The sequence below is a fragment of the Pristiophorus japonicus genome, chromosome 13 (genome assembly GCF_044704955.1).
Source record: "Pristiophorus japonicus isolate sPriJap1 chromosome 13, sPriJap1.hap1, whole genome shotgun sequence".
NCBI lineage: Eukaryota > Metazoa > Chordata > Chondrichthyes > Pristiophoridae > Pristiophorus > Pristiophorus japonicus.
In genome coordinates, this window is record NC_091989.1 from 194,118,662 (window position 1) to 194,130,517 (window position 11,856).

Consider the following 11,856-nt stretch of genomic DNA (forward strand, 5'->3'; position numbering starts at 1 on the left):
TTAAAGACTGGTGATGAATTAATAAAAGATGCAGAGGCTGGCCAGACACTGAGACACACACCGGGAGAATCTTACCGTGAACATCAAACCTTCTTTCTGTCCTTCTCCTCTCTGTCTTTTCCTTCTCTTCTTCCCGGAATCCAAACGATGCGATTTGTGGGGCAATTTCTCTCTCTCTCTCTCTTCCCTTCTGTGTCTGTCTTTGGCCGGCTTGTTTCTGTGTTAAAAGCAGATTGGGATCTGTTGCAGGATAAGAGAGGAGAGAGAGACAGAAAACCAATAATCAGTCTCTAAATAACACAGGGAGGCGAAAGAGGGGGGGTGGTGGGGAGGGGGGGGAGCTGGATTCTGCCGCCGGGCAGTGCAGCAGCCGCCGGGCAAGCACAGGGCTCCGATTAAATCGTTCCCTGCCTCATTTCCAGATGAAAATCCCAGAGATATTTTTTTTTCCCTCTCCTACCGAAACAGTCTGCAGCCAGAGCCCTCGGCGATAGAATTGTTTGTTGCCCCCTTTCTCTTGCTAACGGTCTCGGTTGCCGGTTCTGCCCCCCTCCACACACTGCCCGGGATAACGGTTTTAATCAGATGGCTGTGTCAGCCTCCTAATACATTTTACAATCCCCCCCCCCCTCCCTCCAACCCAAAAATAGAGCTGATTTTAATCATTGTCATTCCTTCTGATGTAATATTCCCCCAGGCACTTTCAACTAGGCATAAATTTTCAGTTCTGGGGAAAAGAAGTAACACAGGCCACATCTCCTGCAGCCTTTACCTAGCCTGATGAACAGGAATAGTGGGGACTTGTTGAGAAAAAAAAAGGTAGGGGGGCGGGTGGGTGGATTGCATCTGCATTTTTATAAAAATATATATCTATGTCTGTGTGCATTTTTCTAATGTCTGCAATGCCAAATTTCCTGCCGGCCATTAAATCCCAATGACGTGAATCCCCATGCATTCTTCTATTGTAAAAGCGCCCTCGCAACTTGCCTGGGGCGGAAAGCGCCATTTCAATTATAGCTCGATGTCTGCCTCCAACATTTCTCAGGGAGCTCCGCCGGCGATTGGCCTCAATTGCTTTGTTTCTTTTAAAACTAGACACAAAGATCTTTCTTCCCCCCTCTCTCTCTATGTAGATATGTTATTTTTAAAATGTTTTCTCGTCTTCATTTATTTTACCCCCCAAAAAATAAAAACTTTTCCTCACACTTTCCGCCTCCTTTCTAACACTATTATAATAACTTTGCATTCGAAGTAATGACACTGCAAATTGGAATTTTAAATAAATAAAGCACCGCACCCCACCCCACCCAAAAAAACCTGAGTTTTTGCAAAGGTTGCCGTGATATTTAATGCCTGATTTCGCCTCCCCTCCTTCGCTCGGGCACTGTGTAAAAGTGGAACACGTTTGTTCCTGAGTTGTGCAGAAAGCACTCCCAGTTACCTGCAGCTCAAATTCCTGTACTTTCTCTCTCGTTATGTTTTTAAAATTGATCTTTGGCGCCAACTAGCTAGATAATCATGCAAGTGTAACCTTTAAGTGGAATGATTAGGTGTGACATAATTGAGCGCCAAAAAATAACGTGTCATTTATAACTCTAAAATGATTAAGTTATATTATTCCAAGTTTTTTTGAACTTTCCTCTGTTGATGAATGTATAAATCCGTTTATTTTAAAGGATTATTACCTCAATTAAAAAAGAATACTTTGAATTTTTTTTACATTCATTCCTGGGATGTGGGCGAAGGAACGACCGATATATTTCCAAGTCAGGATGGTGTGTGACTTGGAGGGGAACTTGCAGGTGATGGTGTTCATACAAAGTTAAGTGTTTGCCTGCTCTATCACCAGCCAGAGTTTGCTGTAGATGTGATACTCATAAAGCGATTTCCTATTGCTACTTTGTATATTTTCAAAAGTTAATTCTTGCGATGTGGGCATTGCTGACAAGGCCGCAATTTATTGCCCGTCCCTACTGCCCTGAACCGCTGGTGCAAGTTGGTTATAACTGAATGTCTTGCTATCTCAAACGTTTCAATGAATGAATCAAGGCTCTCGTGCAATAGACCTAAAAGAAGACAACCATTTATTATTTCAATATCCTTAAGCGTTTAAAAAAGAGTAAAAAAGACCCAAGATTGGAAGTTAGACCATTTACATTTTACTATGTTTGAATTCTACTCTTCAAAGTCTAAATTAGAGAATTGCATGATGATGGAGTGTACCTATTCAATGTAGTCACTGTCACTGTGTGAAATGAGTATCTCCCAAATCAGCGAGCCCTACAAATATTTTAGTTGAAACTGTAAATTAAATGCCCCCTTATTAAAGGGCTACTAAAACTGACAGATTAAACTTTAAACGGTCAAATTAAAATTGGTTGCTGGGGGTGATGATGCACTCCAGTTCCTCTGGTAACCACCTCTTGCGGAAGGCCACGAGCGTACCAGTGGACACCGCGTGCTCCATTTCCAGGGACACCCAGGCTCCAACGTAACCTGGGAAGAGAGGCAGGCAGTCGGGCTGAACGACCCCCTCGACCGCTCGCTGCCTGGACCGGTTAATGGCCACCTTGGCCAAGCCCAGGAGTAGTCCAAGGAGGAGGCCTTCCGACCTGCCCGCTCCCCTCCGCACAGAATGCCCAAAGATCAGGAACGTGGGACTGAAGTGCAACCAGAACTTGAAGAGCAGCCCCTCAAATAATGGAACAGGGGCTGCAACCTCTCACACTCAAAATAAACATGGAACACGGACTCTTCCAGACAACCCAGAAGGACAAGGGCAGCAGGCACCTGGGAACACCACCACCTCCACGTTCCCCTCCAAGTCACACACCATCCTGACTTGGAAATATATCGGCCGTTCCTTCATCGTCGCTGGGTCACAATCCTGGAACGCCCTCCCTAACAGCACTGTGGGAGCACCTTCACCACACGGACTGCAGCGGTTCAAGAAGGCGACTCACCACCACCTTCTCAAGGGCGGTTAGGGATGGGCAATAAATGCCAGCCTTGTCAGCGACGCCCACATCCCATGAACAACTAAATAAAAAATGGGATATGTAATTTATTCTTAATATACCGTATAAGGTAAGAACACAATCAGAATAACGCTACCTGAGAACCACATTCAGACCGTAATCAAACCCAGTGCAAATGAGCAGTCAGCTGGAACTGCAACAATTCACATTCATAATAGACTCTCTGTGTTCTGTGCATCTGAAAGAAAGAACTTGCACTTACATAGAGAGAGGGAATCGAAGGGAGAGAGAGGGGGATTCGGAGGGGAGGGAGAGAGAGGAGGAATTAGAGAGGGGGGGGGGGAGTCAGGAACTCGGGGGGAGGTAAAGAGCACGGAGAGTGGGGATGGCAGGAGAACATAATCCAGATCTAAAGAGGGGATTCGACAGTGAAAACATGATCTAGATGGTAAGACGGATCACGTTCTTCCAACCTTACACCCACACCACGCTCTCCCTCTCCTCCCCCGAGATCTGGTTGATTTCCCGGAAAGCTCGGTGGGTGTGTGGCAAGTGACATAATTGAATTGGGCGAAATCTAGAAGTCACTATTACTGTCACTATTCACTTCATACCCAATAAACCTGCTAACAATCCGTGACCCACACACAAAGCCCCATCTATGGCGGGGGGAGGGGGGGGGAGCAGGTCATGAACCTCGGAAGGGGAAGAAGGACAGGAACTCGGGTGAAGGGGAGGCGGAGAAGGTCATATATTTGGGCTGGGGGGAGTTGTAGGTCTGGAACTTGGGCGGTGTGGAGGAGGTAAGGTTGGGGGGGGGGGTGGGATAAGGTCTTAACCCGCAAGAGTGAGCCCTATCTGTTCCAAGTGAGCTCGGTTCTGCCTGGAGTAGGCAGTCAGAATGGCTCGAATTACACTTTACTGTCACTGACTTTGTAGGCAGGATCTAATTACACATTCCAGAGAAACTACTGGGTGTGCCTTGTTCTCCAAGGGGACCAATCAGAAATCAGGACTTGTCATCCAAGGGGACCAATCAGAGCTTTAGGAGACGCACGGACGCTGAGACGAGCTCAGGCTGAAGCCAGACTCTGCACCAGGTGAGAATCAGTAGGCGCAGGGGAGTCATCAATCGGCAAGTGGGCGGGCAGGCTTCATAAACAACTGGTGTAGGCCACAAGCCCCGAGTAATAACCCCAAACTCCCGCATTTGCAGCGACGGGTTTTTCTCCCGGTAACAGGCCCGGATTCACCGCCATCTTTATACAGGAAGGCGGGAAGGTTCAGAGTGCAGCTCGCTAGCTTCATGGCGTGACAGCACATGCGCTGCACTTCACCTCCATATCCCTTGATTCACCGAGAGTCGAAAAATCTATCTATCTCAGCCTTGAATAGACTGAGCATCCACATCCCTCTGGGGCAGAGAATTCCAAAATTCACAACCCTCTGAGTAAAGAAATTCCTCCTCATCTCTGTCTTAAATGGCCTACGCCTTATCCTGAGACTGTGCCCCCTAGTTCTCGAGTCGGCAAGAGGCGGGAGCAGCATCGAGACCGGTGCAGGGAGAGAAAGAAATCGAAAGGTGACGTCACAGCCAAGGGGGTAAATGATTGGCTGGTGATTGGTAAATGGTTTTTCTTTTTCTTTTCTATATCAGTATGTAACATTTAGCATTGTTGTTGCCAAATTAAGTTTATCGAAGGGTTAAGTCATGGCAGGATAGCTCGGACACGTGTTATGCTCCTCCTGTACTATGTGGAAACTCAGGGATGCTTCCGATGACCCCGACAACTACGTGTGCGGGAAGTGTATCCGCCTGCAGCTCCTGACGGACCGCATTGCGACACTGGAGCTGCGGGTGGATGAACTCTGGAGCATCCACGATGCTGAGAATGACGTGAATAGCACGTTTAGCGAGTTGGTCTTACCGCAGGTAAAGGGTACACAGCCAGATAGGGAATGGATGACCAACAGGAAGAGCAGTGCAAGGAAGGTAGTGCAGGGGTCCCCTGCGGTCATCCCCTGCAAAACAGATACACCGCTTTGAGTACTGTTGAGGGGGTGACTCATCAGGGGAGGGCAGCAGCAGCCAAGTTCATGGCACCGTGGCTGGCTCTGCTGCACAGGAGGGCAGGAAAAAGAGTGGGAGAGCTATAGTGATAGGGGATTCAATTGTAAGGGGAGTAGATAGGCGTTTCTGTGGCCGCAACCGAGACTCCAGGATGGTATGATGCCTCCCTGGTGCAAGGGTCAAGGATGTCTCGGAGCGGGTGCAGGACATTCTGAAAAGGGAGGGTGAACAGCCAGTTGTCGTGCTGCATATAGGTACCAATGATATAGTTAAAAAACAGGATGAGGTCCTACGAGACAAATTTAGGGAGCTAGGAGTTAAATTAAAAAGCAGGATTGCTACTAGTGCCACGTGCTAGTCAGAGTAGGAATCGCAGGATAGCTCAGATGAATACGGAGCTTCAGGAGTGGTGCAGAAGGGAGGGATTCAAATTCCTGGGACATTGGAACCGGTTATAGGGGAGGTGGGACCCGTACAAACCGGACGGTCTGCACCTGGGCAGGACCAGAACCAATGTCCTCGGGGGAGTGTTTGTTAATGCTGTTTGGGAGGAGTTAAACTAATATGGCAGGGGATGGGAACCTATGCAGGGAGACAGAGGGAAATAAAAGGGAGTCAGAAGCAAAAGATAGAAAGGGGATAGTAAAAGTGGAGGGCAGAGAAACCCAAGGCAAAAAACAAACAGGGCCACATTACAGCAAAATTCTAAAGGGGCAAAGTGTGTTAAAAAGACAAACCTGAAGGCTCTGGGCCTCAATGCGAGGAGTATTCGGAATAAGCCGTGGAATTCCAAAGGGCAGAAAACGCCAGTGGGAGTTGTGTACAGACCGCCAAACAGTAGTAGTGAGGTTGGGGCAGCATCAAACAAGAAATAAGGGATGTGTGCAATAAAGGTACAGCAGTTATCATGGCAACTTTAATCTACATATTGATTGGGCTAACCTAACTGGTAGCAATGCGCTGGAGGAGGATTTCCTGGAGTGTATTAGGGATGATTTTCTAGACCCGTATTTCGAGGAACCAACTAGGGAGCTGGCCATCCTAGACTGGGTGATGTGTAATGAGAAGGGACTAATTAGCAATCTTGTTGTGCGAGGCCCCTTGGGGAAGAGTGACCATAATATGGTAGAATTCCTTATTAAAATGGAGAGTGACAAAGTTAATTCGGAAACTATGGTTCTGAACTTAAAGAAAGGTAACTTCGACGGTATGATGCGTGAATTGGCTAGAATAGACTGGCAAAGGATATTTAAAGGGTTGACGGTGGATAAGCAATGGCAAACATTTAAAGATCACATGGATGAACTTCAGCAATTGTACATCCCTGTCTGGAGTAAAAATAAAACGGGGAAGGTGGCTCAACCGTGGCTAACAAGGGAAATTAAGGATAGTGTTAAAACCAAGGAAGCGGCATATAAATTGGCTAGAAAAAGCAACAAACCTGAGGACTGGGAGAAATTTAGAATTCTACAGAGGAGGACTAAAGGTTTAATTAAGAGGGGGAAAATAGAGTACGAGAGGAAGCTTGCAGGGAACATAAAAACTGATTGCAAAAGCTTCAAAAATATGTGAAGAGAAAAAGATTAGTAAAGACAAACGTAGGTCCCTTGCAGTCGGATTCAGGTGAATTTATAATGGGGAACAAAGAAATGGCAGACCAATTGAACCAATACTTCGGTTCTGTCTTCACAAAGGAAGATACAAATAACCTTCCTAATGTATTAGGGGACAGTGGGTCTAGTGAGAAGGAGGAACTGAAGGATATCCTTATTAGGCGGGAAATTGTCCTAGGAAAATTGATGGGATTGAAGGCCGATAAATCCCCGGGGCCTGATAGTCTGCATCCCAGAGTACTTAAGGAAGTGGCCATAGAAATAGTGGATGCATTGGTGATCATTTTCCAACAGTCTATCGACTCTGGATCAGTTCCTATGGACTGGAGGGTAGCTAATGTAACGCCACTTTTTAAAAAAGGAGGGAGAGAGAAAACGGGTAATTATAGACCGGTTAGCCTGACATCAGTAGTGGGAAAAATGTTGGAATCAATCATTAAGGATGAAATAGCAGCGCATTTGGAAAGCAGTGACAGGATCAGTCCAAGTCAGCATGGATTTATAAAAGGGAAATCATGCTTGACGATTCTTCTGGAATTTTTTGAGGATGTAACTAGCAGAGTGGACAAGGGAGAACCAGTGGATGTGGTGTATTTGGACTTTCAAAAGGCTTTTGACAAGGTTCCGCACAAGAAATTGGTGTGCAAAATCAAAGCGCGTGGTTTTGGGGGTAAAATGTACTGACGTGGATAGAGAACTGGTTGGCAGATAGGAAGCAGAGAGTAGGGATAAACGGGTCCTTTTCAGAATTGCAGGCTGTGACTAGTGGAGTGCTGCAGGACTCAGTGTAGGGACCCCAGCTATTTACAATATACATTAACGATTTAGATGAAGGAATTGAGTGTAATAAACACCAATTTTGCAGATGACACTAAACTGGGTGGCGGTGTGAGCTGTGAGGAGGACGCTAAGAGGCTGCAGGGTTACTTGGACAGGTTAGGTGAGTGGGCAAATACATGGCAGATGCAGTATAATGTGGATAAATGTGAGGTTATCCATTTTTGGGGCAAAAACATGAAGGCAGAATATTATTTGCATGGCGGCAGATTAGGAAAAGGGGAAGTGCAACGAGACCTGGGTATCATGGTTCATCAGTCACTGAAAGTGGGCATGCAGGTACAGCAGGCGGTGAAGAAGGCAAATGGTATGTTGGCCTTCATAGCTAGGGGATTTGAGTATAGGAGCAGGGAGTCTTACTGCAGTTGTGAGGGCCTTAGTGAGGCCTCACCTGGAATATTGTGTTCAGTTTTGTTCTCCTAGTCTGAGGAAGGACATTCTTGCTATTGAGGGAGTGCAGCGAAGGTTCATCAGACTGATTCCAGGGATGGCTGGGCTGTCATATGAGGAGAGACTGGATCAAGTGGGCCTTTATTGACTGGAGTTTAGAAGGATGACAGGGGATCTCATAGAACCATATAAGATTCTGACAGGACTGGACAAGTTAGATGCGGGAAGAATGTTCCCGATGTTGGGGAAGTCCAGAACCAGAGGACATAGTCTTAGGATAAGTGGTAGGCCATTTAGGAATGAGATGAGGAGAAACTTCTTCGCTCAGAGAGTTGTTAACCTGTGGAATTCCCTGCCGCAGAGAGTTGTTGATGTCAGTTCGTTGGATATATTCAAGAGGGAGCTAGATATGGCCCTTACGGTTAAGGGGATCAAGGGGTATGGAGAGAAGGCGGGAAAGGGGTACTGAGGGAATGTTCAGCCATGATCTTATTGAATGGCGGTGCAGGCTCGAAGGGCAGAATGGCCTACTCCTGCACCTATTTTCTATGTTTCTATGTTGTAAATAAACACATCCACAAAATATTGACCCCATGACACCAGGAAGAACTCCCCTGCTCTTCTTCAAATAGTGATGTGAGATCCACGGAGAGAGCAGACGGGACCCCAGTTTAACGTCTCATCTGCTTGACGGAACCTCCGACAGCACTCCCTCAGTACTGCATTGGGCGTGTCAGCCTAGGCTTTGCGCTTAACTTTCTAGAGAGGAACTTAAACCCACAACTTTGTGTAGCAAATGTGTAGCTGTGAATGCTTAAGCAAAGAACCCATGACTAGTGGAGTGCCGCAGGGCTCAGTGCTGGGACCCCAGCTATTTACAATATACATTAACGAATGCACTACAATAGCCATCTTCAAAAAACACCTCCTGCCTCCCTGCACCTCGAGTGTCTAATAGTCGAAATAGTACTGGAGCTGTACAGCCTGGTTTGACCCTTGGTAGATGCTGAGTGAGCTACCAGCCAAAGCAGCAGTTGGCATGCTATAGATGGCCTTGGCACCCCCAGGGAGAGCAGCGGGTTGCAGGGGCAGGGCAGGGGGGGCATGGCGGGGCGGAATCCGTGGGGGCTCTTGGTCCTAATCACTCTCCGCTGAAATCTGCTGGAAGGACAGGTTCAGACTCTGTTCTGGTGGGCCCCAGGATCAAACACTCTCACAACGATCTCTGTGTAAACCCCATATATGACAGGCAGTGAACTGAGTGATGTACCAGAGGGCAGCCAGTGCTGATGGAACTCAACAAGTGTTCGAGTCTTTAAACTAGGAGGAGTGGGGGAGGAGGGCGGGGGGATTATATAAAGTGGCATTCTCTCATTCAGAAAGGAGCGGGACTCTGAAATTGGTTCAATTGCATAAAATATGCAGAGGAGGTAGTAACTGAAACCAAGATTTAAATGGTTTACAGAACTGTCCTGGGGCCTCATCAGTTAATTTCCTTAATTTATGGATTTTTAATCTGAAGGGCTGAAATGAAAGAGCGAGCGACTAAGGGGGAAAAATTCTGTTTCGCTCCGTTTGGGGGCAGTAACATCCGTGAGGCGGGACTTTCTGCAACAAGCGCAGAAGTTCTGCCCTGCTCTCGAAATTAGGGTTTACCACCCCCGAGAGGAAGTGGAGCGGAAAAGAACGCGCTTCCCTTGCGCTCTGGCGTGCTAACGTGGCAGAAGAGGGCGCGGGGCGCAGTGCAGCTGCTAGGTACTGGGCCGCGTAGCACTCACGTGTAGGAAGAGCTCTCCCCATCATTAAAGGGGAGGGACCAAGCTACCAACTCTGTGGGGTCCTACCTGGACCATGGGTGAGCTAGGTGCTGTGACACCAGCCCGCTACTCAAGCAGAGTGCCGGGCCGCCAGATCACGGCATGGAACCCCACGTACAAAGCGCCAACGGGGCACTCGGCAAATTGATTTTTATTTCTGATACGTCCTTACTAAACAGTATAAATGCACACAAGGCCCATGTCTGTGACCTGTCCTTTATTCCTTAGCACTCAAGTGATGGAAGTGGGTGGAGCTTGCCCTTTTATACCTGAAGGTCCAGGTTAGGAGTGTCTCCCACAAGTTCACCCCCTAGTGGTCAGTGTTCTCACAGTGTACAACTTAGGTCAGATTATACATGGGTTACAATGCTGGTTGAATGCATGACATCACCTCCCCCCCCCCAAAGTCTTATTGGGATCACGGGTTGAGTCTCTCTGGTGGTTTATGCTCCCTTGTAGAGCGCCTGAGTTGGGACTCCGGTTGTTGGGCGCTGGCCTGAGTGTCTGCTGTTTGCGGTGCCTCAGGCCTGTCCGGACTGCCCACAGTGACTGGGCCCTCCTCCACTTGGTTCTGGTGTTCGGTCACCTGTGGTGGAGTGAACTCTATATCGTGTTCTTCCTCTGCTTCTTCTATGGGGTTGCTGAACCTCCTTTTTGTTTGATCCACATGTTTGCGGCAGATTTGTCCATTGGTAAGTTTAACTACCAGAATCCTATTTTCCTCTTTGGCAATCACAGTGCCTGCGAGCCATTTTGGCCCTGCAGCGTAGTTGAGGACAAAAACAGGGTAATTGACATCAATACATCGCGCCTTCGCATTCCTGTCATTGTAGTTACATTGTGACTGGCGCCTGCTCGCGACAATTTCTTTCATGGTGGGGTGTATAAGGGATAACCTGGTTTTGAGCGTCCTTTTCATTAGCAGCTCTGTGGGTGGAACCCCTGTGAGCGAGTGTGGTCGGGATCTATAGGCCAACAGGAGGCGTGATAAGCGGCTTTGTAGGGAACCCCCTTGGATTCTGAGCATCCCCTGTTTGATTATCTGCACTGCTCGTTCTGCCTGGCCGTTTGAGGCCGGCTTGAATGGTGCCGTTCTAACATGGTTAATTCCATTGCCTGCCATGAAGTCCTGGAATTCAGTGCTTGTGAAGCACGGGCCATTGTCGCTGACCAAGATGTCCAGTAGACCGTGGGCGGCGAACATTGCCCGTAGACTTTTTACCGTAGCAGAGGATGTGCTTGAATTTAAAATGTCACACTCGATCCATTTGGAGTAGGCGTCTACTGCAACCAAAAATATTTTCCCATGAAAGGACCTGCGTAGTCCACATGGATGCGTGACCAAGGCTTGGTGGGCCATGGCCAGGGGCTAAGGGGGGCTTCCCTGGGCACATTGCCCAGCTGAGCACACGTGTTGCACCTGCGAACACAAAGTTCCAGGTCTGCATCTATCCCTGGCCACCAAACGTGTGACCTGGCAATTGCCTTCATCATGACAATGCCCGGGTGCTCATTGTGGAGTTCTCTGATGAACACCTCTCTGCCCATCTGGGGCATGACTACACGGTTTCCCCAAAGTAGGCAATCGGCCTGAATCGAGAGTTCATCCCTGCGCCTGTGAAATGGTTTAAATTCCTCAGGGTATGCCCTGTACGTGGCTGCCCAGTCCCCATTCAGGACACATTTCTTGACTAGAGACAATAGCGGGTCTTTATTTGTCCAGACTTTAATCTGACGGGCTGTCACGGGTGAGCCTTCGCTTCCGAAAGCTTCAACAGCCAAGACCATCTCAGCAGCATGCTCGGTAGCCCCTTCAGTGGTGGCTAGTGGGAGCCTGCTGAGTGCATTGGCGCAGTTTTCTGTACCCGGTCTGTGCCGAATTGTGTAGTCATAGGCGGCTAACGTGAGTGCCCAACTCTGTATGCGGGCCGATGCATTTGCATTTATGGCCTTGTTGTCGGCCAAAAGGGACGATAGGGGTTTGTGATCTGTCACCAGCTCAAATTTCCTGCCAAACAGGTACTGGTGCATTTCCTTTACCGCATATACACATGCTAGCGCTTCCTTTTCTACCATCCCGTAGCCCCTTTCTGCCTGGGACAGACTTCTGGAGGCATAAGCTACTGGCTGTAACTGACCCTTGGCATTGA

General features: G+C 48.1%; 1 protein-coding gene across 3 annotated transcripts in view; it reads right to left on the reverse strand.

The window, feature by feature from the left end:
* LOC139279012 (BTB/POZ domain-containing protein kctd15) overlaps positions 1-167 on the reverse strand; it is a 38,942-nt gene extending 38,775 nt beyond the window's left edge. For 2 of the 3 annotated variants that reach the window (XM_070898329.1, XM_070898331.1), the window contains exon 1: positions 76-167. In XM_070898329.1, the coding sequence (XP_070754430.1) occupies positions 76-84 (9 nt within the window). In that variant the 5' untranslated portion in view covers positions 85-167. The remainder of the gene's footprint in view (positions 1-75) is intronic. The other variant, XM_070898330.1, reaches the window with a different exon arrangement.
* Between the last annotated feature and the right edge of the window lie 11,689 nt (positions 168-11,856).